The 27,806-nt window shown below is 42.8% G+C and overlaps 1 protein-coding gene across 1 annotated transcript in view; it reads right to left on the bottom strand.

Annotated features, from left to right (window-relative positions):
* LOC126251757 (sodium channel protein Nach-like) overlaps nt 1-27,806 on the bottom strand; it is a 128,780-nt gene that overhangs the window by 41,557 nt on the left and 59,417 nt on the right. Inside the window, exon 6 of the mRNA XM_049952373.1 lies at nt 25,552-25,605. Coding sequence (XP_049808330.1) covers nt 25,552-25,605 — 54 coding nt within the window. The remainder of the gene's footprint in view (nt 1-25,551; nt 25,606-27,806) is intronic.

Raw genomic sequence — 27,806 nt, 5'->3', positions numbered from 1 at the left:
AAAAACATATATTTTATGACATTTTAGAAGTACATGGAAATGGAAGATTTGAATATATTTGCAAAACATGAGGAAGAAAGTGAATATAACATGGATTATGGCAAAGTAGGAAGAATTTTTCAACGTAATGTTCCTAGGAAAGATCATCACACTGTTGTAACTAAAATGACAGCATCAATAATTTTTCATCAGCATTCATTACAGTCAATGCGAAATAATTTCCATGCAAAAAAAATATACTTAATGTACAAGCACTTAAGGTAAATTAAAAGAAATTGAAGATTTAATAAACAGTAATATTATGTGTCACTGAGCATATCAGGAGACCTCCTGAAGAAGAGTATGTTGTGTTAACATAGTTTACATTGGAGGATCACCTTTTGAATCAAATTCAGTGTTGGAGTGATCTGCATGATTATAAAAAATGATATTACTGCTTTGTCACTGTATTTGTACTACTTACATAGTACTCAGAAACACATAGAACTGTTTGTAGTAGAACTCACAGACCTTACCTTTTAGTAATAGCAGTTCACATATCATTGTCTGCCAAAGTGAACTCTTTTTATAGAGATTTGGCCTCAGCAATAGAAAATTGACTAGAAGAAAATCTTTAAGAATTTCAGTCTTGGGTAATTTCAATATAAATTTTCTCTCAGAAGACAGTAGCTACTAACTTTAAGAAAAATTATGAAATGCTATGCCCTTGACCTGAAGGCTAAACCTTCAACTAGTCTAATCAACCACATTATACCCTATCCCAATAAACTAAAAAGTAACGTGGATTGCATTGTATATTCTGTAAACTTATGATTCCCTGACCCTTGTGCATTAATTATATTACTAATGTTACCAATGGTCAAGCGACAACTCAAAGAAACTAAAATCAAAGCATAAATGTTTATGGATATACATTGCACCTCTGTCTACCTCATATGCAAAAGAAAACTGTCGGAATGAGTGCCAGTTTAATTCTGTGGACAGCAAATTTGAAGTTTTTTTCAACATTCCTTCATGTAACTTTGACTACCACTTCCCTTGACAAACTAGGAGTACATGTGTCATTAGGAAATCCTCCAGATTACATCAGCAAGAAGAAACACACACATCCTCACTCAAAAACGATTCTTTTGAAAGTTAGTGAAGTTTTCAGTCTTACTTATGTACCTGCCAGTAGCTCAACATTGTACTGTTAGTTGAATAGGGTGGTCCACTTTGCTCTTGGCCACAGTTTGGTGGTGGCTGTTCATCCTGGTGAACAGCTGTCTGGCAGCCATACCAATATCAAAATCTGAGCAATGATTGCACCAGAGCTAGTATGTGACATGGATGCCCCTGCAGCAAGGGGTTTGGGATTGGAAGTGGCATAGGGATGAACTAGGATGTTGTGAACATTGGTTGAAAGATGGAACACCATTTTAGGAGGTATTGAGAAGGATCCTGAGTAGGATGTCCATAATTTCAGGGCATGATAATCTTTAATAAAAGCCTTGATGAAGGTTGTGGATCAGTTGCTCCAGTCCAGGGTGGTATTGCGTGATGAAGGGTGTGCTCCTTTGTACCTGGTTCTTGGGTGGTGGTGGGAGGATTGGAAGTGTGTGAGGATTTGTCAAAGGAAATCTGTTCATGGACTGGACTGATGGATAGTGCCTCTCTTTGAAGGCCTTCACATACAGGGCAAGGGACCTCCCGTCACTGAAGATACAAAGTCCCTGGATGGCCAGGCTGAATGGGAGGGATTTTTTTGTGTGGAAAGATGGCAGCAGTCAAACTGCAGATATTGTTGCTGGGTCGTGGGTTTAATGTGGATAGAGGAGTGGATGGAGCCATCAGAGAGGAGGAGTTCAACATCCCGGAAGGTGGCACTCGTGAGTTCAGAAGGAGCAAATGGGTGTCTATGGCTGTGCCGCAAATTTGTTCATATAGCTTCCCTTCAAAGGACAAGTAATTGTGTGTTAGGATATAGTTAGCAAGGTGTATGACAAATGAGCTACTGGGTTTGGAACTGGAAGGATGTTGGTAGGGGTAGTGTTTAATACTAAGTTTAACCATGTTGGACTTTTCAAAGACCTACTCTCCTTCTTGTGATCCCTGCAACAAAAACACTTTTTTGTCACCAGTCCCTCCAACCAAAGACAACCAAATCCCAAAACTGTACCCTGCCTCTCCCAGTTCATACCGCCATGCAACTGTGACTCCCCCCTCCCACCTAACCACGTCCTAGTCATCTTCCAGGAATTCTTTACCACCAATGTGGCCTCACCACCCTTTCCCAGGTCTCTTCCTAAGAACATCAACGTTTCAGCAGAAGAAAGAACATGCATAAAAAAGCCTTAAAACAAATCCTGATGTAATTTTTCCACCTGCAGACAAAGGTTCCACCAGTGCCTTTACGTATCATAGTGGCTACCTGGCAAAAGTCCTCTGCCAATTGTCTGACTCCTCCACCTGTAAACTCTACCAGAGTGATCCTATCCCAAAAGCCCAACATAACCTCCAATCCATGCTTAAAGGCTTAGGCCTCCTCAGAACCTCTCCCCTGAATCCCTCTCCCTCCTCACCCCTACAATATCCCACAAATCCACCTTCTACATGCTCCCCAAAATCCAAAAACCCAACAATCCTTCCCACGTATTGTATCTGATTATTGTGCTCCCACCGAAAGAGTTTCAGTCCTCATTCACCAACTCCTCCAACCTACTGCCCAGAATCTAGTCTTCCTCACCAAAGATACCAATCACTTCATTCACTGATTCTTCGCCATCCTCACTCCTTCACCTCCTGAATCCCTACTCATCACTGTTGACACCACTTCCCTATACACCAACATCCCTCATGCATGTGGTCTAGCCACTATTGAATGTTACCCCTTTCTCAATGTCCAGTCTCTGAACCCACTACTTCATTTGTCACACAATTAACCATACCCAAATACAGTACTTCTTCTTTGAAGGGAAGGTGTACAAACAAATCTGCAGCACAGCTATGGGCATCTGCATGACACCTCCTGTGTCAACTTGTTAATGGGTCATCTAGAGTAACCTTCTTAGCCTCCCAAAACTGCATATCTCTAATCTGGTTCAGGTTCACTGATGATATTTTCATGATATGGACTCAGGGCCAGGGTATCCTATCTTCTTTTCTTCACAACCTCAACACCTTCTCTCCCACTCACTTCACTTGGTCCTACTCTACCCATCATGCCACCTTCCTGAACGTTGACTCCTCCTCATTGATGGCTCCATCCATAGGTACTGTCCACATCCACATCCCTTCCACACCAAAAAATTCCTTCCATATGGCCTGGCCACCTGGGGACTGCACATCTGCAGTGACTGGAGCTCCCTTGTCCTGTATGCTGAAAGTCTCATAGAGGCCTTGACAGACCTATCCACAAATAGATTTCCTTTGCCGTGTACTCACACACTCCCAATCCTCCCAGTACCCCCAAGAACCAGCTACAAAGGAGCACTCCCTTCCTCACCTGTACCATCTCGGGACTTGAACAGCTGACCCACATCCTTTTTCAGGGCTTTGATTATCTATCATCATGTCCTGAAATTAAGGACATCTTATCCAGGATTGTTCCCACTCCTAAAGTGGTTTTCCATTGCCCATGCAATGTCCATAACATCCGACTCCATCTGTAAGCTGCTCCCAATGCCAACCCCTTGCCACAGGAATCATATTTTTGTGGAAGGCCGAGGTGGAAGACCTGCCCAATCCACCCACCTAGCACATCCTGTTCAAGTCTCCTGTCACAGGGTTATCCTACCCCATCAGCAGCAATGTCATATACCAGTTCTGTTGCAATCCCTGCTCAGCTTATTACACTGAAGCACCAAAGAAACTTGTATAGGCATCCATATTCAAATACAGAGATATGTAAACAGGCAGAATACGGCACTGCAGTCAGCAACATGTATATAAGACAACAAGTCTGTGGCGCAGTTGTTAGATTGATTAGTGCTACTACAATGGCAGGCTATCAAGATTTAAGTGAGTTTGTACATGGCATTATAGTTGGCACATGGGTGATGGGACACAGCATCTCCGAGGTAGTGATGAAGTGGGGATTTCCATTTCACAAGTGTACCATGAATACAGCAATCTTGTAAAACATCAAATCTCTGACATCACCACAGCTCGAAAAAGATCCTGCAAGGATGGGACCAATGGCAACCGAAGAGAATCATTTAACATGACAGAAATGCGACCCTTCCACAGATTACTGCAGATTTCAGTGCTGAGCTATCAACAAGTGTCAGTGTGCAAACCAGTCAACAAAACGTCATTGATATGGGCTTTCAGAGTCGAAGACCCGCTCATGTACCCTTGATGACTGCATGATGTAAGGCTTTACACCTTGTCTGGGCCTGTCAACACCAACATTGGACTGATGATGACTAGAAACATGTTGCCTGGTTGGATGGGTCTCAGTTCAAATTGTGTTGAGTGGATGGACATGTACAGGTATGGAGAAAAACTCATAAATCCATGGACCCTGCATGTCAGCAGGGGACTGTTCAAGCTTGTGGGGGCTCTGTAATGGCGTGGGGCATGTGCAGTTGGAGTGACATTGAATCCCTGATATGTCTAGATATGACTCTGACTAGTGACACTTGTGTAAGCATCTTGTCTGATTACCTGCATCCATTCATGTCCATTGTGCGTTCTGATAGACATTCCAGCAGGGCAATGCAACACCCCACACATCCAGAGTTGCTACAGATTGGCTTCAGGAACACTCTTCTGAGTTTAAATACTTCTGTTGGCCACCAAACTCCCCAGACATGAACATTATTGAGCATATCTGGGATGCCTTCGAGTGTCCTGTTCAGAAGAGATCTCCACCCCCTCATACTCATGGATTTATGGACAGCCCTGCAGGATTCGTGGTGTCAATTCCCTCCAGCACTACTTCAGACGTTAGTCATGTCCATGCCTTGTCGTGTTGTGGCACTTCTGCGAGCTTGCAGGGGCCCTGCATGATATTAGGCAGGTGTACCAGTTTATTTAGCTCTTCAATGTATATTCGTATGACTGTCAACCAGCTGTCCACGGGATGAATGGCCACTGCCACACTGTGTCCAGAGCAGAACCTTGTGGCACAACATGCAGCTGAACATAACATGCTTGATTACAATGGATGCTTTGCAACCCATGCCATTTGGACCCCCCCCCCCCAACACACACACACACACACACACACACACACACACACACACTGCCCCATCAGCATTTCTGGACTGTGCAGATGGGAGTTATCCATAAAACATGTCTTCTGTTCCTGAAATCATCTCCACCTCAACCTGTGTAACCTACAGTCACCACACCCTCAACCCACTTGTTTCTGCCCGTCTGTCCTACTACCTTCTCACATTTCACCTCCCCTCCCTCATAGTTATTGTGTGCTTCTCTCTGCCAAGGCACCCAACAGTTATTTCCCCTTCTCTGCTCCTCTCATTTCCCCTCCCCATCGCCCCCTCTCCCTCTCCTACAGCCTCCCAATGCTACCCTTGGCAGCTCTGACCTGTACGCTCCAGCAGGCAGTGCTGATTCCTGTTTCCCCACCTGTATCTTGCTAGTCCTCCCACTCCCCTGTACTCTCGTTGTTGCTCCTGTTTGATATGTTTCAGTTGCATTCCTGCTAGGGAGGCTGGAGATAGTGGTCATAAGTGTATGCATTTTTTGTTTCAGAAGAAGGCTTTGGCCTAAAGCTTATATATAACAAAGAGTCTTTGTTTTGCCTGTCTGCAACTCAGTGTGTCATCTTTACGATGAGTAGCACTCTATGCTTTTCATAATATTGCCAAAAAAATCCTAGGTTCTAAATATTGTAATTTCTCCAAAACAACTAATAGGATTTTGAAGAGTGCATGTGTACATTCAGTATATTGACTGGCAGCACACACTCACATTACTGAATTTACTTAGCACTTGTCTTGTAAATATATGACCATACATTCACATAAAAGAACTATTTACTACACTGTGTCTCAATATTTTTTAGTGCATGAGACATCTCTTACTAGTATCATAACTATAATTAGAGCTTTGTGGTACTTACTTATGAAAAGTAACATTTCCTAGTCTGATGTCTTTTGATTTGCATTATAACAGCAACAATTATCATTGCTATTACTAATAAATAAATATGTAAAAAATGTTTAATATTGAATTATTGGCCTTAGTGCAAAATGTAAACAAACAGCATTGTTCCAGTGTCACATGACAACACCAGACTGAATCAGTTGAGTCACTAGCACTGCAAAGATCTGTATTAATGATGATACAGCATTGTGATGGCCTCATTTAACTCCACATTAAGCAGGGAAAGAAACATATTTGTGTGAATATTTTGAAAAATAGCAAACATAAATATATTGAAATATAAACATATCAATTTTTACATGAATTCGCACAGGCAGAAGACAGAAAAGTGTTACCCACTGTACTTGTAACACTACCTTATAAAAATGTCTTGATTCCTAAAACTGTTGTAAAATAATGGTTGAAACTGTGCACCTAAAATGTAGTCATCCACAAATATATAATGTTCTGTGTTCATCTAATAATAATTTTGTGTATTAACACCAGTAGAAGGATTTGAATATTACAATGCAAAATGGGCAAGAAAGAATTAAGTAGTTGTTTTGATGAGCAATTGCTGTTCCAGTTCATGGAATATATTAAAATAAGAATAATTGTAATGAGAAAATATAATAATATGTGACAGAATCAGTGTGCACAGAACTGTATAAAGTATTTGGTTTAAGTATTCGTTGTTGTTGTTGTGGTCTTCAGTCCTGAGACTGGTTTGATGCAGCTCTCCATGCTACTCTATCCTGTGCAAGCTTCTTCATCTCCCAGTACCTACTGCAACCTACATCCTTCTGAATCTGCTCAGTGTATTCATCTCTTGGTCTCCCTCTACAATTTTTACCCTCCATGCTGCACTCCAATGCTAAATTTGTGATCCATTGATGCCTCAGAACATGTCCTACCAACTGGTCCCTTCTTCTTGTCAAGTTGTGCCACAAACTCCTCTTCTCCCCAATTCTATTCAATACCTCCTCATTAGTTACGTGATCTACCCATCTAATCTTCAGCATTCTTCTGTAGCACCACATTTCAAAAGCTTCTATTCTCTTCTTGTCCAAACTATTTATCGCCCATGTTTAACTTCCATACATGGCTACACTCCATACAAATACTTTCAGAAATGACTTCCTGGCACTTAACTCTAGACTCAATGTTAACAAATTTCTCCTCTTCAGAAACGATTTCCTTGCCATTGCCAGTCTACATTTTATATCCTCTCTACTTCGACCATCATCAGTTATTTTGCTCCCCAAATAGCAAAACCCCTTTACTACTTTAAGTGTCTCATTTCCTAATCTAATTCCCTCAGCATCACCGGACTTAATTCGGCCACATTCCATTATCCTCGTTTTGCTTTTGTTGATGTTCATCTTATATCCTCCTTTCAAGACACTGTCCATTCTGTTCAACTGCTCTTCCAAATCCTTTGCTGTCTCTGATAGAATTACAATGTCATCGACGAACCTCAAAGTTTTTATTTCTTCTCCAGGGATTTTAATACCTACTCTGAATTTTTCTTTTGTTTCCTTTACTGCTTGCTCAATATACAGATTGAATAACATCGGGGAGAGGCTACAACCCTGTCTCACTCCCTTCCCAACCACTGCTTCCCTTTCATGCCCCTCAACTCTTATAACTGCCATCTGGTTTCTGTACAAATTGTAAATAGCCTTTCACTCCCAGTATTTTACCTCTGCCACCTTTAGAAGTTGAAAGAGAGTATTCCAGTCAACATTGTCAAAAGCTTTTCTTAAGTCTACAAATGCTAGAAACATAGGTTTGCCTTTCCTTAATATTTCTTCTGAGATCAGTATTGCCTCACGTGTTCCAATATTTCAAACTGATCGTCCCCGAGGTCAGCTTCTACCAGTTTTTCCATTCGTCTGTAAAGAATTCGCATTAGTATTTTGCAGCTGTGACTTATTAAGCTGATGGTTCGGTAATTTTCACATCTGTCAACACCTGCCTTCTTTGGGATTGGAATTATTATAATCTTCTTGAAGTCTGAGGGTATTTCACCTGTCTCATACATCTTGCTCACCAAATGGTAGAGTTCTGTCAGGACTGGCTCTCCGAAGGCCATCAGTAGTTCTAATGGTATGCTGTCTACTCCCGGGGCCTTGTTTCAACTTACGTCTTTCAATGCTCTGTCAAACTCTTCACGCAGTATCATATCTCCCATTTCATCTTCATCTACATCCTCTTCCAGTTCCATAATATTGCCCTCAAGTATCTCGCCTTTGTATAGACCCTCTATAAACTCCTTCCACCTTTCTGATTTCCCTTCTTTGCTTAGAACTGGGTTTCCATCTGAGCTCTTGATATTCATACAAGTGGTTCTCTTTTCTCCAAAAGTCTCTTTAATTTTCCTGTAGGCAATATCTATCTTACCCCTAGTAATATGCACCTCTACATCCTTACATTTGTCCTCTAGCCATCCCTGCTTAGCCATTTTGCACTTCCTGTTGATCTCATTTTTGAGACGTTTGTATTCCTTTTTGCCTGCTTCATTTACTGCATTTTTATATTTCCTCTTTTCATCAATTAAATTCAATATTTCTTCTGTTACCCAAGGATTTCTACTAGCCCTCGTCTTTTTACCTACTTGATCCTCTGCTGCCTTCACTACTTCATCCCTCAGAGCTACCCATTCTTCTTCTACTGTATTTCTTTCCCCCATTTGTGACAATTGTTCCCTTATGCTCTCCCTGAAACTCTGTACAACCTCTGGTTTAATCAGTTTGTCCATGTCCCATCTCCTTAAATTCCCACTGTTTTGCAGTTTCTTCAGTTTTAATCTACAGCTCATAACCAATAGATTGTGGTCAGAGTCCACATCTGCCCCTGGAAATGTCATACAATGTAAAACCTGGTTCCTAAATCTCTGTCTTACCATTATATAATCCATCTGATACCTTCTAGTATCTCCAAGATTCTTCCATGTATACAACCTTCTTTTATGATTCTTGAACCAAGTGTTAACTATGATTAAGTTATGCTCTGTGGAAAATTCTACCAGATGGCTTCCCCTTTCATTTCTTACCCCCAATCCATATTCACCTACTATGTTTCCTTCTCTCCCGTTTCCTACTCTTTACTTCCAGTCACCCGCGACTATTAAATTTTCGTCTCCCTTCACTACCTGAGTCATTTCTTTTATCTCATCATACATTTCATCAAATTAAATTCATCTGCAGAGCTAGTTGGCAGATAAACTTGTACTACTGTAGTAGGCATGGGCTTTGTGTCTATCTTGGCCACAATAATGCATTCACTATGCTGTTTGTAGTAGCTTACCTGCACTCCTATTTTTTTATTCATTATTAAACCTACTCCTGCATTACCCCTATTTGGTTTTGTATTTATAACCCTGTAATCACCTGACCAAAAGTCTTGTTCCTCCTGCCACCGACTTCACTAATTCCCACTATATCCAACTTTAACCTATCCATTTCCCTTTTTAAATTTTCTAACCTACCTGCCTGATTAAGGGATCTGACATTCCACACTCCGATCCGTAGAATGCCAGTTTTCTTTCTCCTGATAACGACGTCCTCTTGAGTAGTCCCCACCCGGAGATCCAAATGGGGGACTATTTTACCTCTGGAATATTTTACCTAAGAGGATGCCATCATCATTTAACCATACAGAAAAGCTGCATGCCCTCGTGAAAAATTACGGCTGTAGTTTCCCCTTGCTTTCAGCTGTTCGCAGTACCAGCACAGCAAGGCCATTTTGGTACATTGTGAAAAGTGTTTGTAAACGAATGATGGTCTGGTATATGGATGTTAATTTGGCTAGAACAGTGTGTCACATGAAAAAACGAAGGGAAGAGACACAAGACAGTGTCTTTTGTGTGCTTGGAGCCATCCAGGTAAGGTGGGCTAGAGTGGCATGGGGCCACATGTGTGTTGATTCCGAGGCAGGATCAGGCCTATAGGGGTTTTCAGAAGCTAGTCTTCAGTTTAGAAGTTTCTTGCATTATATAAGTTTATTGCATTATATATCTTGTGTTGCTAGTCATCAGCCATGGCTGATGAGATGCAGAAACTTTCAAGTGAATGCAAATCAGAGGATATTGGGAGCGATCGTAGTAGCCCTAGTATCCTAAAGAAGCATAGTTGGGTGCCAAGAAGTGAACTCATTCAATTATTGAACGTATTGAGTGAGAAATTAGTTGAAAGCTTAGATTCAAAATTGGAAAATGTAGAATCTGGACTAGAGGCAGGTATAAAATCCGAAATTGCTGGTTTAAAAACTGAACTTGGAGATAAAATAAATGCAGTAAATCACAGGTTTGAGATGGTGGAGAACAGATTAGAAAAACTTGTAAATGAACTAAAAGTCATGAAGAAACTGTTGAAGACGTCAGCAAACAAACAGACAAAGTAGAAAAGGAGCTGTGAATCAAAGTAGAGACTGTAGAATCTGAACTTCGGAGATGAACTGAAGCACAGGAGAAGTAGTGTAGGAAATGCTGAACTAGAATTAATGATAATAACTGGTAATGAAAAGTTAAAAGAGAAGTAGCAATTATTCAAGGAAAGACAGACAATCTGAAGAAAACCATAAGTAATGTAGCAGCTGGGTGGGCAGGTATGAGAGGGTGGCCCATGGCAATTGGTAGTAATGTAAAGCCATTTAGTGGTGAAAATGTGTACCAGGCAGTAGATTTCTTGGCTGTGTGTGAAGATAGCTTTATAACAGGGATGAGCGAGGAGGCAAAAGTAAATTTTGTAAAGAGAGAGCTGGAGAGACCCTCTCAGACTTGAGTTAACCAATACACGGAGGAATTTGTGAACTATAAGAAATCTGAAGCAATGTTCTTGAATAAATAGTGGGTTCAGGCTAAGCAATTAAGGTCGCAAGATGACTTCTTAAATGGGCAAAATTACACAAGTGATAAAGAAACTATGAGAGAATTCTGCATGAGGGAACTCAACCAACTAATACATTTAGATAGACCCTTAGGGGTACTAACAGAAATATCAGCATTAAAATGTATGAATGGGTGGTCACAGGCAACTTTTTATTTTGGTCATTTGAGCAGAGTGACAATGACAGGGACTGGAGAAACAGGCAGGAGAGAGAAGAAAGAAACCATTTGGTGTCTGGAATGTGATTGAGTTGATGCTGTAAGTTGACAAGTAATATGGTAGTGATGAATGAAGACATTTATGTTCCAGTATATTAGTTGTTTGTGTGTAATAGGTTAAGCATATTGGGAGATTATTATGTATATTGACTTATTGTTAGGTGTATACTTGTAAGAAATTTTGGAGAAATTATTGTCTGTGTTGGGTAAATGTAACTGTTATTTTAGGGGTTTGTTCAGTAATTGTAGGCAGAAAGCTTGTGGGGAAATAGGTTGTTTCTTAATATGGTGAGGAAAATTGTACACACAGCTTATGGCAGGTGCATGGGGGTGGTGCCAGTAGTGAACTGGCCAAAATAAATAAATAAAATGTCACAGCAAGGCAAAATATCTGTAATTTGAAAAAAAATATTGATATAATTATAATTAGAAAATATATTCAATGAAATGGAATTTAGTGTTTGCTGGGTGAATTAGCACATAATTTACCTGTTTAAGTAGATTATTTATGAATTACTAAGTCTGTGGGTGTGATTAGGTTCTGAGATTAATTCACAAGGAATTTGCATATGTTTGTAATTTATCCATGCACTTTGTTCTGTGCTTCAAGATCTATCACTTGTGAACTGATAAAGTGAACACGTAGTAAACCAGGGAGGGTTTCAATAGCCTAAATTGCCGGGAAGCCATGGTGTCACAGTTACAGGCAACTTTTTATTTTTGTCATTTGACATTTGTCTGTATATGGCTTGCCTAACATGGAGGACAAATCACTGGAGGTTGTGCTTTAATGTGAGAGAGATGGTGTGCTAATGCACAGATGGAGCTGGAATTCAAGGGGCTGGGGGTGGGGATCCTTGCTGCGGCAGCAACTGGAGGACTGCAGTGAGTGCATAACCAGTGAAGTGATGCATAACAACACGGAGAACTGAAGATAGGCAGTTCCATTCAAATTTATTTGACTGATGACCATAGAGACCAATTATTGGAATTATAAATGTGCCTGTGCTCCCACGCCAATGTGTGTAAATTGTAATGGACAATATTCTCCATGCTCATCTACATGCCCGGTGTTTGTGAAAGAAAGAAGGATTCAAGAGTACAAAACCTTAGATCGGATCACCTACACTGAGGCTCATCAAAAATATAACCGGCTCCATCCCGTGTCTATGACCTCTACTTTTGCTTCAATTACATCCATTCCCCCTCCTACCCCCTCCTCTTTCAAGCCCACCCCATTTGCCCCATGCCTTCAGCCTCCTCCTCCTCCTCCCCCCTCTCCCACTCCCACTCCCACTCCCACTCCCACTCCCCCTCAGTACCCATACCCACCCTTTTTGGTGCTGCTCACCCTCCCCCATCAGAGAAGTGCTCCCGTGCTCCCCTCCCTCCCGGGACTCCTCTTCCCGGCACCCCCCCCCCCTCAAAAGGCAAGGCGATCTACTGCTCCACATTGGCAGCATGATCCACAGCCGGTGGGCACCAAGGTTGTCCTGTGTAATACCATGCCTGCCCCCGCTGAAATCTGCCCTTTCTTCCTTCCCAATAGAAGAAGCAGAAACGCAGGAACAAGGGCAAGGTCCATCTGGTGCCCCCTGAGGTGCAGCCTCCTCTCTACAGCCAATGAACCAACGGAGTCTGACCCCACCTATACAGATATTACCCCACCCTTATTGGTGATGGATAGCGACTCGGTGGCGTGACCGACTCTGGTCCATTCACTTCCACTTTGGACTCTGGCTTGAGAATCCTCCAGTGGAATTGTAATGGATATTTGCGTCACCTTCTAGAGTTGCAGCCCCTTCTTTCCTTCTACTCTGCCACTTGTATTGTGCTCCAGGAGACCCATTTTGTCAATTCTTACTCACCCGCCCTTCGTGGGTTCCGCGCTTTCTGTCAGAACTGAATTGGCCCCTTGCAGGCTTTTGGTGGTGTTTGCACCTTGGTCTGCAAGGAGCTTGTAGCTTGTTAGTAAATGGGTTCCCCTCCATACCACTCTGGAAGCCATTGCTGTCAGGATCCATCTGGCCACTCCAATCACAATCTGTAATCTTTACCTCCCACCTGACAGGCCACCCACATCCCATGCCCTCACCACCCTTCTTCAACAACTCCCTTCTCCCTTCCTGTTATTAGGGGTCTTTAATGTCCACAACCCTCTTTGGGGTAGTCATACGACTACTGCCCTGGGCAGGACAGTTGAAGTTGTTCTGGCAGGGCTTGACCTCTGTTTACTAAACACAGGCGCTCCCACACCCTTTAGTGTGGCGCACGGCACTTTCTCAACCATTGATCTCTCCATCTGCAATCCCAGCCTTCTTCCCTCCATTCAGTGGGGCGTCCACAATGACTTATGTGACAGTGACCATTATTCGATTGTTTTGACCTTCCTTCAGTGTCTCTTGCTCCGTCACCCTCCCAGGTGGGCCATATCTAAGGCTGATTGGGGTGCCTTATCCTCTGTTCCCATCCCCCCTATATTGCCACACGACAGTGTAGATGAATCTACTCAGACCTTGACTGCCTCCGTCCTTTCAGCAGCTGTTTCAGAAATCCATTTTTCTTCAGGTTCCCCTCACCAGAAGATGGCCCTTGGTTGACTCCAGAAATTGCTGCAGCCATAAATGACTGCTGCCGTGCTCTTCAACACTTCAAGCGGCACCCTTCTACTGCTCTCCTTCTGGTCTTTAAATGACTTCGCGCCCGGGTTCGCTACCTAATCAAATTTCAGAAATGGATTTGCTGGTAACGACATGTAGCTGCCATAGGACCCCACGCCCCCTCTTCACAAGTCTGGGCGAAACTCCGGCGAATTTTTGGCCACTGTCCTCCCGCTGGGGTTGCGGGAATTTCTGTGCATGGTGTTGTCCTTACCAATCCGGACTTTGTGGCAGAAAATTTCGCTCAACACTTTGCTCAAGCTTCAGCATCGGCTCAGTATCCACCCACGTTCCTTCTCCTGAAAGAGCATTCAGAACAACTGCCTTTGCCTTTTGTTTCTCACTGCTCAGAACCATACAATGCCTCTTTTAGCGAGTGGGAATTTGCCAGCGCCCTCGCCCTTTGTCCTGACATGGCTCCTGGACTGGATTGGATACATAACCAAATGCTCCAACACTTATCAGTGGCTGGCCACCGTCATATATTGACCCTCTTTAACCGTCTGTGGGGTGAGGGAGTATTTCCTACCCAGTGGCAAGAAAGCATTGTTGTTCCAGGGAAGCCACCACTTCAGTTGGACAGCTACCGTCCAATTAGCCTTACTAACACCCTCTGCAAGCTCCTTGAACACATGGTGAGTCGACGGCTGTTTTGGATCCTTGAATCCTGCGACCTTTTGTCATCAACTCAGAGTGGTTTTTGCTATGGCCGCTCTACGGTGGATAACTTGGTCCACCTGGAGTCTGCTATCCGGTCAGCTTTTGCTCATCGGCAACACCTCCTTGCAGTCTTCTTTGATCTGCATAAAGCCTATGACACCACCTGGCACGACCAAATCCTCACTACCATTCACGAGTGGGGTCTTCGTGGCGCTCTGTCCATTTCTGTCCATAACTTTCTTTCTTGTCACTCTTTTTGGGTCCAAGTTGACTCCTCCTACAGATCTCCCCATCGGCAAGAAAATGGGGTTCCACAGGGTTCCATGCTGAGCATCCCTCTCTTTCTCATGGCCATTAATGGTCTGGTGACAGCTGTTAGGCCGACAGTGTCCCTCTCTTTGTATGCTGATTATTTTTGTATCTACCTCACCTCCTCTGTAATGGTTGCTGCAGAATGCCATCTACAAGGGGCAATCTGTCGGGCCCACTCATGAGGTCTCTCTCCCAAGGCTTTCAGTTTTCGGCGGCCAAGACTTGTGTCATGCATTTCTGCCATCACCATACAGTCCATACCCATCTGGAATTGTTCCTCGATGGCAAGCCCCTCAAGGTGGTGGACACCCATCACTTCTTGGGTCTGGTCTTTGATGCCCAGTTGACATGGCTCCCTCACCTTTGCCAGCTGAAGAGGAGGTGCTGGTCCCATCTCAATGTCTTTAGATGTCTGTGCAATACCACCTGGGGTGCAGACCGCTCTGTTCTCCTGTGATTGTATCAAGCGTTGGTCCAGTCTCGTTTAGACTGTGGAAGTCCTGTCTATGGTTCTGCATCACCTTCAACACTGCAGATAGTAGACCCCAACCACCATTGTGGGGTCCGACTTGCGACTGGTGCCTTCCAGACTAGCCTGTACTTATCCTTCTCGCAGAGGCAGGGATTCCACCACTGCGAGTTTTGTGCCAGCAACAGCTGATATCTTCTGTCTTCTGGGCCCCTACCACCATGGCACAGCACGTCCCCAGGTTGTGGATAGGTGATATGGCCTTCAGATATGAAGGGTAGCTGCGAATACAAAAAATAAGCAGTTGCGGACAGCCGGTGGGGAGCAGGCGATGGCATGATGAACCATCCCTGTTCTTCTTCTCTTACTATCAAATCTATTCATCAAGAATCAGCACCATTAATGGGCATGGGTCACTTTGAAATAAAATATTCTGGAGGTAAACTAGGTTCTCACTTGGATCTCCAGGCGGAACCTACTTCGAAGAGATTCAGGCCGAACTTTCAGGTTGGAAACATGGAATGTTAAAAGTTTGAACAGGCCAGGAACGTTCCAGACATTATTGGATGAATTAGATAGATACAATGTAAACATTACAGCTATTCAAGAAACTCGGTGGCAGGGGGAGAGTAGCATAAAGAGGGGTAACTATGCATTTTTCTATGGAGGTGTGGAAGCTCACAGTTTCAGAACAGGTTTCGCAGTACAGAGAAAAGTGCTTCACGCAATCAGAGATATATGATTCATTAGTGACCGACTATCAGTTTTAGTGTTGTCCAGCAGGTTGAATAGACTAGTAGTAATTAATGTACACGCACCAACTGAGGATGCTGAAGAAGTTGTTAAAGTGGCTTTTATGAAGAACTAGATCAACTGTGGGATGAGTTCTCCTTGTATGATACAAAATTAATCATAGGTGATTTTAATGCAAAGATAGGGAAGGAGGAAGCATTCTGGCCTACAATTGGGAAAGAAAGTTTGCATAACATTTCGAATGATAATGGCACAAGGGTGGTTAATTTTGCTGTTTCAAAAGACATGATTGTTGAGAGCACATATTTCAAAAGGAAGGACATTCATAAAGCAACTTGGGTCTCTCTGGATGGACACACCTGGAACCAAATTGATCATGTTCTTGTAGATCAGAGGTGGCACACTAGTATAGAAAATGTTAGGACTTTCAGGGGAGCAGACTGTGATTCTGATCATTTTCTTGTAGTTTCCAAAGTTCACCAACGGCTATCTACAGCACAACATCAAGGTGTCACAATGCAGAACTTGTTAGGTTCAACACTGACAAGCTAAATGATGAAAACTTTAGAAGAAGGTACATGATAGAAATTTCAAATAGGTCTGATGCTCTCAGGACACACGAAGATCAAGACGAGGATGCAAATAAACAATGGACCACTGTGAGGAATAATATCAAAGAGGCAGCGAAGGTCACAATAGGTACAATTAAGAAGAACAGGAGGAAACTGTGGTTTGATGAGGAATGCAAGAAATTGGTAGAGGAAAGGAGAAAAGCGCGATTAGATTGGGATAGAATGGGAGACAGAAAACAAGAGGAGTTCTTGAACATGAGAAGGGAAGTTGGTCATAGGCTACGGGCAAAGACGAGAGGTTATTTGAACAATCAAATTAAAAAAATGGAAACAAACAGTAAAACAAAAAACATTAGGGAACTTAACCTAGACATAAATGGGTATAGGAAGGGGTTCAAGGCTAGGACAAATGCACTTCAAGGGAATACCGGGAGAATACTGACAGACCCCAGTGCTATATGAAGTAAATGGAGGGCGTATTTTGAGCATCTACACTCCTGGAAATGGAAAAAAGAACACATTGACACCGGTGTGTCAGACCCACCATACTTGCTCCGGACACTGCGAGAGGGCTGTACAAGCAATGATCACACGCACGGCACAGCGGACACACCAGGAACCGCGGTGTTGGCCGTCGAATGGAGCTAGCTGCGCGTCATTTGTGCACCGCCGCCGTCAGTGTCAGCCAGTTTGCCGTGGCATACGGAGCTCCATCGCAGTCTTTAACACTGGTAGGATGCCGCGACAGCATGGACGTGAACCGTATGTGCAGTTGACGGACTTTGAGCGAAGGCGTGTAGTGGGCATGCGGGAGGCCAGGTGGACGTACCGCCGAATTGCTCAACACGTGGGGCATGAGGTCTCCACAGTACATTGATGTTGTCGCCAGTGGTTGGCGGAAGGTGCACGTGCCCGTCGACCTGGGACCGGACCGCAGCAACGCACGGTTGCACCCCAAGACCGTAGGATCCTACGCAGTGCCGTAGAGGACCGCACCGCCACTTCCCAGCAAATTAGGGACACTGTTGCTCCTGGGGTCTCGGCGAGGACCATTCGCAACCGTCTCCATGAAGCTGGGCTACAGTCCCGCACACCGTTAGGCCGTCTTCCGCTCACGCCCCAACATCGTGCAGCCCGCCTCCAGTGGTGTCGCGACAGGCGTGAATGGAGGGACGAATGGAGATGTGTCGTCTTCAGCGATGAGAGTCGCTTCTGCCTTGGTGCCAATGATGGTCGTATGCGTGTTTGGCGCCGTGCAGGTGAGCGCCACAATCAGGACTGCATATGACCGAGGCACACAGGGCCAACACCCGGCATCATGGTGTGGGGAGCGATCTCCTACACTGGCCGTACACCACTGGTGATCGTCGAGGGGACACTGAATAGTGCACGGTACATCCAAACCGTCATCGAACCCATCGTTCTACCATTCCTAGACCGGCAAGGGAACTTGCTGTTCCAACAGGACAATGCACGTCCGCATGTATCCTGTGCCACCCAACGTGCTCTAGAAGGTGTAAGTCAACTACCCTGGCCAGCAAGATCTCCGGATCTGTCCCCCATTGAGCATGTTTGGGACTGGATGAAGCGTCGTCTTATGCGGTCTGCACGTCCAGCACGAACGCTGGTCCAACTGAGGCGCCAGGTGGAAATGGCATGGCAAGCCGTTCCACAGGACTACATCCAGCATCTCTACGATCGTCTCCATGGGAGAATAGCAGCCTGCATTGCTGCGAAAGGTGGATATACACTGTACTAGTGCCGACATTGTGCATGCTCTGTTGCCTGTGTCTATGTGCCTGTGGTTCTGTCAGTGTGATCATGTGATGTATCTGACCCCAGGAATGTTTCAATAAAGTTTCCCCTTCCTGGGACAATGAATTCATGGTGTTCTTATTTCAATTTCCAGGAGTGTATTAAATGTACACCAGGAAGCAGGAAATGAGTAAGCATACGAAATACACACAGCAGAACCCCAGATACCTGAGCCAACATTAAAGGAAGTAAGAGATGCAATCAACAAATTGAAAAACCATAAAGCACCAGGATCAGATTGCATAACTGCAGAATTAGTTAAAAATGCAGGACAGAAATTGGTGGAAGTAGTTCACAAAGTGATAACTAAAGTATGGAACTCAGAGATGATACCTGAAGAGTGGCAGGAGTCGATTCTGATCCCAATTTTTAAAAAGGGTGACAAAATGGATTGTAGTAATTATAGAGGGATATCGCTATTACCAGTATGTTCCAAAATTTTCTCGAATATTCTGCTAAGCAGGCTTACACCATATGCAGATGAAATTGTGGGGGATTACCAAGCTGGCTTTTGGAGGAACAGATCAACTATAGACCAAATATTCACCCTGCATCAAATTTTGGAAAAGAAATGGGAATACAATAAACCAGTTCATAATCTTTTCATAGATTTTACAAAAGCACATGATTCAGTATTGCAATCAAAATTGTACAGAAATCTTTTGGAACATGGAATACCAAAGAAGTGTGTTAGACTTACAGAAGCAAGTTTTAAAATACAAAAGGTTGAGTACGCGTGGGGAAATTGGAGTCAGAAGAATTTGTAATAAAGAACGGACTTAGCAGGGAGATGCCCTGTCTCTGCTACTTTTTAATTTAGTCCTAGAATATATTGTACGAATGGCAGCAGATAATTCAGAGGGTGTGGAGTTAAATGGAAATATTAAGATATTAAGGTATGCAGATGATCTAAACATCATTAGTGATAGGAAAGAATCTGTAACAGCATATGCGAATGTGTTAATCAAGGCTAGTGAAGATTTTGGTCTAAGGATAAGTGAAGACAAAACTAAATACCTGGTTACTACTAGAATGCCAACAACAGTAAATCAGGAAATTTTAAGAGTTGGAGACATGCTGTTTGAAAAAGTGAACACATTTAAGTATCTAGGTGTGGACATCACTTCGAGAAATGAGATTGAATCCGAACTGAAGAAGAGATTACGGGCGGGAAATGCATGCTACTTCTCACTGAATAGATTACTTTCATCACAGATATTGTCTAGGAATTTAAAGATTAGAATATATAAAACTATTATTCTACCAGTTATGCTGTATGGGTGTGAGACTTGGTCTCTCACTGTGCAAAATGAAAAGCTGTTTCGAGTATTTGAAAACAAAATTTTGAGGAAAATTTTCAGAGCAAAGAGGGATGACATTAGCAGAGAGTGGTGAAAGCTGCATAACGAAGAGGTTCATGAACTCTATTCAAGCCCTGACATAATCAGTATTATTAAATCACATAGGCTGCAATGGGCGGGTCACATAGCTCGAATGGATGGGGGCAGGGCAGTGCACAGAGTACTGCTAGGGCACTTAGAGGGAAAACGTCCTGTGGAGAGACTGAGGCATAGATGGGAGGACAATGTGAAGGCTGATTTGAGGAGACTAGGTATTGAAGGTGAATGGAAGGAAATAGCCCAAGACAGGGACAGATGGCGAAAATACGTTGCTGCGATAATGGACTCTCAAGTCTGGTATGACCAGTGAGAAAGAAAGAAACAGCTGATATATTATGCGCTGTGCATTCACTGCATGCCAAAGCACCCTAATTATGGTCTCCTCTATCCAGACACGGAGATCACCCTGCTGCAGCGGCAGCCACATTGTGGGCTTACTATGGCTGTCCGCATTCAGTCACTCTTTTCTGAGCTCCAGCAATTGCCTTTACCACCTCTCTTCTCTACTCACGCACATACCCCTCCATGGTGTGTATCTCTCAATCAATTCAAAGGACTCTGTCCCTCTGATGGCTCTTTCCCACCAGTTCTCTCGTCTCCTCAGTTCCTTTCAGGGTTCAGAAGTGATCTGTACTGATGGCTCCATGGTTGCTGGCTGCACTGGTTTTGCTTACACCTATGCATGACACACAGAACTTCACTCCTTGACAGATGGCTGTAGTGTTTTTACTGCAGAATTGGTAGCCATCTTGCGTGCACTGGACTATATCCACTCCTGCTCAGGACTATCCTTCACTACCCGTAGTGACTCATTGAGCGGTTTGCACGCTGATGGCCGGTGCTTCCCTCGCCACCCGTTGGTCATCGCTATCCAGGACACCCTTCCTCTCCTCACTCAACGTGAATGCTTGGTGGTTTTCGTTTGGACCCCAGGCCATGTTGGGATTTCTGGCAATGAACTTGCCGATCAACTGGCTAAATTAGCTACTACCAGGCTGAACAAGCTCAGGGCAATGAAAGATTCTACAACTCCATGGCGGTCCTCCTTACAGGCCTCTCATAAGGCCTCTGTCATCCTCTGCCGGCTCCACATTGGCCATACTTTTTTGACTCACCGTTATCTCCTCCGCCATGAGGACCCCTCTCTCTATCATTGTGGATCAATGTTGACTGTGGCTCACATCTTATTGGACTGCCCCAACTTAGTCACCCTACAATGGACTTTTAGCTTTCCAGAATTGCTACCCCTGGTATTAGCTGACGATGCCTTAGCAGTGGATCTCATTTTAAGTTTTATTCGTGATGGGGGTTTTTATTGCTTTATTTAAGGGAGGGGCCTTCCACCTTATCGGTGAGTGGAGGGTATGGCAGGCTTTCATGCTCCCCCCTTCTCCCTGACTGGATTGGCTTCAACTGGGCTTGGTGGTTCACCCCAGCCCTCTGCCTTCCCTCTCCTTTCCTCATGAGGTCTGTTATGTCCTGAGCATCTCTGTTGTCTCCTGTGCTTCTTCCTTCATGCCCCTGTCATTAGTCACTTTCTTTCCCTCACCTCGTCTTCTGTCCTTTTCCTTCCTTCCTTCCTTGTCAGTAGTTTATCATTTTATGGATGTTGTAGTTCCCTCTTTTAATATGAGATTTTATCGGTTTTTGTCAATCTCAGGTTGGAGGGACTGATGACCACGTAGTTTGGTCCCTTCTCCAACCAACCACTTCTTGGAACACTGGCAGACATACTGATGGAAGATGCGGTACTACCAAAAAGTGTCATTACATCTGTTTCCAGCAAAGGTGTTGCCAGCAGGAAAAACACAGCATATCCAGCTTGTCTTGTATGCTGATGATGCAGCAATCTTCCGCTCCATCACGAATTCCAGCACTCTCCAACGTCAACTGCATTCGCCTCAAACAACCTGCACACCTAAGCCTTCAAGTGGTGCCATAAATTCATTGCTACCATAACGCAATTCTTGGTAGTTACTCACTATGCCATCACTACAGTGCTGCCAACCATCAACAACATAGGCAGCCCTGTTCCACAGAGTGACATTGTGGGATTTCTTGGTGTCACACTAGCCTGCCATCTAATGTGGCACCAGCACAACTGAGATACGTCAGGAATGAAGTCAACGGTTGGCTCTGCAAGGTGCACCCACTACTGAATCTACTTCCACCCTACTGCCACACCTTGGTGTCACAATGTACAAGATGCTGCTCTATCCTGTACTGGAATATATTGCTGTTGTGTGGGGTCAAGCTGCTGAAATTCACATACAGACAATAAAAAGAGTGCAGAATTACACACCAAAATTGGCTCTGCATCTATCTAGGACATTTGTGACAGTTCAGCTGTCCTCTGGCAGGGAATCAGTTGTCCTCTGCCAGCTGCGCATTGGCCATACATGGGTAACATATGGTCACCTACACCATTGCGAGGACCCACCCCAGTGCCGCTGTGACTCCCAAATGACAGTCGTCCACCTTTGGTGTTGGGCGATGATGCCTCAGCAGCAGCTTTAGTTTTAAGTTTTATCTCTAAGAGTGGGTTTTATACTTCTATGTAGGTTTTAGCACATGTCCTTTGTCCCTCTGTGTCCTCCACCCTAGTACTTTTGGCATGGAAGTTTTAATGTGCTGCAGAGTGGCTTGCTTCTCCTCTTTATTCTCGTGGTCGGCTAGCCACTGTAATCTGCTTTCTTGTTTTACTCTCTTCTGTTTCTAGCGTCTCTGTTGTTTTCTTGTCCTCTTTTGTTTCTTTTAGGGTTCATTGCCTTTCCTTCATTCTTGTGGTTTTTCCTTTCTCTCCGTTTTGTGTTACATGTCTTGTCCACTTTATTCTCACACTTGTGGCATTGTTTTATTAGGAACGAGAGACCAATGACCTTATAGTTTGGTCCCTTCCCCCCTCTTTTAAAACAACCAATGAACAGTTCAGCTGTATGAAATGGTTGAGACCTCATGCCGAAGGGACTATCTTCTATGAGAAAAAAACAGTGATCACACAACGCGAAAAATTCATGTTCTAGGCTAAGAAATTCATTGTGGTATCCATTCAAAATGTCTGCAACAGCTAACTGCATAGGCAGTTGCTACTGGTCTGAGGAAAATTGACTAAACAAAAAGACTATCACACCTGACATTTACAAAAAATTGACAAAGAATAGGAGAAAAAAAAATATACAAAGCAAACTCCAAAAACGGCTAGAGAATTACACACAACTCTTTGAAGATCAATCATGTGCATGCATGCTCACTCTCATTGTCTGCAAATCAGCCAACTCCATGTTCTGATTTAAACTGACAATTGCCTAGACAAAGAGACATTATTAATGGATTTTGCTGGATAATGAACTGGAATGCTCTTACTGTTGTGCAAGTCAACTATGCCTCTTTGTGAGATTGCTAAGAGTGAAGTTATGCTTCAGCATATATGGACTGTATACTTAGACAGTGTAGTGAACTAACTAGCCATTGCTGTGGTTTCCACCACTGTCTATCAGTATCGCCACACCTGTCTTTCTATCCAAAAACTTATCTGTATTCAATTTATTCAGCATGAATGGTGAATTATTTTTGAGAATTCTTTTAATTTACGTACATCTCAGAACAACTGTTTTATATATTGTGAACGTATTTACTTTTTCATGTTGCAGTGTACTTATACAAGTGTAATAAATACCTGCTGCAATAGAAGAGATAGTAACAAAAGCACTAGACTACTTTTTCACTGCTCTGTTGAATGCACACACAAAAATCTGCTATAATTTTTTTTTTTAGTAACTAAAAACAAAATTGATGTCTGCCATTGATAATGGGCATAGCATGAAATGTGACAAAAAGAATATTTGTTTGGACTACACAGTGCAAAATCTAAATAGAAATAACTGCCAAAACCCCATAGGAATTGCAACTGACACTTTTAGGAAAGACATCTAGGATAACAATGTTCCTGCAATAATGGCCAATATTCAGGACTTAAAGGACTTTAGTTGCAATATAAGGTAATTGCTAATAAAACTCCGTTTTTACAACATATGGGATAACTATCTTTGACTAAGGTTTTCAAATATTTCTTGGTTAGGGATCTTAGTGTTCCTTATTTGTGTTCTTATTAACATTTTTAATTATTTCTTCTATATGCTCTTTTGCTATACACTTTTTTGCAAACTGAAGCCTGGTGCACTATACAAAACACTCCTTTAATGTATGCTTTATTGGATTCTTTGTTATGCATATTTGAATCTGCTGCACTTTTTATTCTCAAATTCAACAGTATTATGAAAACAATAGAGTGATACTCACCATAAAGATGACACACTGGGTTGCAGACAAGCACAATGAAAATACTGTTCTGCACTGAGCTTTCAGCTTAACCTTTTTCAGAAAGGAAACGCCAACCCACCAACCCCCCCCCCTCCCACCCACCCACCCACCCACTCACCCACACACACACACACACACACACACACACACACACACACACACACACACCACACACAAACACACACAAAATCAAGAACATTTCAAACATGACCACTGTCTCTGGCTGGAGCAGCTGGAGATAGTGGTCATATGAGGTGTGCTTGCTTTTTTGTGTGTGTGTGTGTGTGTGTGTGTGTGTCTTGAGGGGGGGGGGTGAGTTTACAATGCAGGCTCTTTTCTTATGAAAACACCAATATTCCATTCATTATCGTATATCAGTCCAGCACATGAATGCGCGCATAGTGTAGTGGTCCAGTTCCAGGATCACTTCCCATGCAGTGGGCAACTGACATTCCCAGTTCTCTAGCTGTTGGTCATCACCCCTATGGATCTGGATGATATACAGGAGGCCCCCAGTCTGCACCAGGTCTGTTGTCAGATCACAGCCTGCTCTGGAACTGGCAGCAAGCCACAAGTCCGAACCTCCATCGCGAACTGCCTGTTTGGTGTTGGGGCCGTGAGGAACTCCTCTATTACTAACAGCACTTAAACATGCACTCCAGTTGTCACAGCACTTGGCCTCCCCCCCCCCCCCCCCCCCGACACCAGCCATGATGGTTCCAGACTTATGGTCCAGTTCAAAGGTGGAAGGCAGGCATATGACAAATCACTTGATATAATTCTATACACATTTTGCAAGTTCACTAGGCATGGCATGGAAGGATACATCTGCCAGTACCTGGTCACGTGGCAAACGCCCACAGATATTTAATGGCTACCACAGACCATCATGCAGTCACTTGTCAACCAGCCTCAGTGTACAGCAAGTTTTTTAGTGTATCTATTGACAATGACCCTGCACTACTTTCTTTCTCCTGGACAGTGATTAGAATTTTTTTTTTTTTTTTTTTTTTTCCTATTGACAATGTGGGACTATCACATGGATTTGCCTGTCTGCCTAATGTATGACTGTCTTTACTCACTGTTCATCTGACCATTGTGTTTGCCATTGACACACTGAAGGCACGTGGCTGCATGGAAGTATGGCTCATATCTGAGAGCTTCACAGTCGAACTTACAAACAGTGATTTCCAGCACTGACATGTGACTTATTCAACAACACACATTCAGAGCACTGTACTGGCCATCAGGTATCCAGCTCCAGAAGTCTCTCATTTTGTGCATTTGTGCAGGAGTCAAGAACTATTTATTATCTTCTGTAATTTAATTGTAAATAAGTTGTGCTTAAGAAAACCAGAGTTGTTGAAGTAGCAGACTTACAACAACTTACTTCTGTTTTTTGACAAGCATGGAATATCCAAGAAATTGCATGTTCTTCTAGTACCTGTAACAAACAAGTAAATAAGACAGTCAATTAGAAATTACTTCTGTTTGGTAATAGATTAAAATATGTTTCTACTGCATAGGGACAAATGTGTATTCATTTTTAAAATGTGTTTGCTTTTCAATATAATAACCACACACTATGACATGTACATTTGTGACTGCACAGTCAGATTCCTGCAGCAAATGGAGCATGCACCAATGCTGAAGAAATAATACTTGTAGTACTTCAATAATAAAAATTAATCTAACCTGAATGAATAAGATATTGGCAGCCACTGAATATTTTTGTATAGATGCTTTTGAGGTAACTAGATACTGGCAGTCAGATCTAATTTAATTTATAAAATCAAAGAAAGGAACAATGTGTTTCTGCAACTGTCTGCCAATCAGGTTTGTTCAGCAAATTTTTGTAAAAGTATTAAGCAAATTAAATACCTTAGAACCCAAATGTTAATATTTACTTTCAGGTAGTTTGACAAAAAATGCTCATCCATTCTTATCAGAGTGAAGTTAGTGTAAGTTGCTTTGTAATTAGTCTCATTTACAAGTGAATGGCAACTTTAATTCATTTAATTTCAATATTATTTACAAATTATTTAATTTAATCATCTAGAAAATGATGCTATCTAACCATGTTTCTTTATTTCCATATTTTAATCTAAACTCTATATGTCTTTCTCTGTTTATTTTCCATATTAGTATCTTCTTCATAGTGTTATGTTTTTGTCTTAACAGATTCCATATTTAGGTGAGCCACCTTACCTTTCAATTTGTCAAGAATATTATTTCCATTTTGTTCAATTACAATGCTGTACTTATACATCAAATTTCTTGCAATTAAATTAAAAAAAGAAAAGAAAATTGAGCTAATTTATCTGTGACATTCTTCACTACATCTCTACCTCCAGGTGCCTCTCAGCAGCTGCCTCTTGCTACCCCAATACTGCAACCAAGATTGTGACAGATACTGGCTAACTCCCATTTTGTGCTGTTGCAGCCAGATTATCCTAGCTCCTAGCTACAACCCTGAATTGTGGCCAGTTAATTTCTCTCTGACACAAAACTTTATACTGCCAACAGACAGGGCAAGTTCTGAAGAGATATATCAATCTCACCCATTTACTTACACTGGGGTGCATATCTCAGGTTCAAGATACGCACCATCAGCTGGGGAGTTTACAACTGATATCAAGAAAACACACTTCAGTAATGAGAAGCAAATGAACTATCTACACCTATTTGCTGCTAATTTGTTTCAGTAGCATTAGTCCCGCTAACCTTAAACCAGCAATATTATTACAAGTCTCTAATTGTAATTACTCTCTGTTATTCTTTGCCTGTTTCCAACTCTCTCACTATTCTCTTACATCATACCAAGACTACTTCTCTCCATGGCATCATCTGTGACCAGTTTCCTATAAAAGATTACCATGGCTACCATGATCTCTCTCTCTCTCTCTCTCTCTCTCTCTCTCTCTCTCTCTCTCTCCCCCTTTCTCACCTTCCCTCTCTCCCTCCCTCCCACCCTCCCTCCCTCTCTCCCACCCTCCCTCCCTCTCTCTTCTCTGTGGATGCCATATCATCTGCCTGATTGCGACAACTCCTCCAGATTAATCTCTCAGACCATGTGCTTTCCATACTTTCCTTAGTCTACCAGCAATATCAGAAAATTGTATGTCTGTCAGTCAACAATAATAAAAAGCAATGACAAATTTGAATAGTCTGCAGATAGGCAGCAAAAGCTGTCACCTTACAGTCTGCCTCTATAGTCCATTAAACAAAGGAAAATTAGGGACAAATATTTTTGTAAACACAATTTTTTGTTCAGTGGGAAGATGGAGTATAATGAATAAAATATTACAAATCCTTATCAGTCGGTGTGAGCATGGCGGGTGGGTGGAGGATCTGAGGGCGGCCTTTTTAAGTTTTTCTTGACTATCTCAGAAACTGCAGCATCTAGTAAAATTGTTTAAACTATATTAAATTTTCTACAAAAAATGTCTTATTCATTTTAACTTTAGGACTAATTGCAGGGGACGGAAAAATTGCAGATTATTAAAAATATTAATTTATTGGTGTGAAATTGATGTCTATTGTTAAAAGAAGTGGGTTAAGAATGAATATAAAACGCATCTACCACACGTGAAAGCAGCAGAATAATGTTAAAGGATAAATTGCGTTCTGGGGGTGAAACAGGAT

Source organism: Schistocerca nitens, chromosome 4 (genome assembly GCF_023898315.1).
Source record: "Schistocerca nitens isolate TAMUIC-IGC-003100 chromosome 4, iqSchNite1.1, whole genome shotgun sequence".
NCBI lineage: Eukaryota > Metazoa > Arthropoda > Insecta > Orthoptera > Acrididae > Schistocerca > Schistocerca nitens.
Note: the sequence above shows the minus strand (reverse complement) of the source record. Positions and strands in the feature narration are given on the sequence as shown.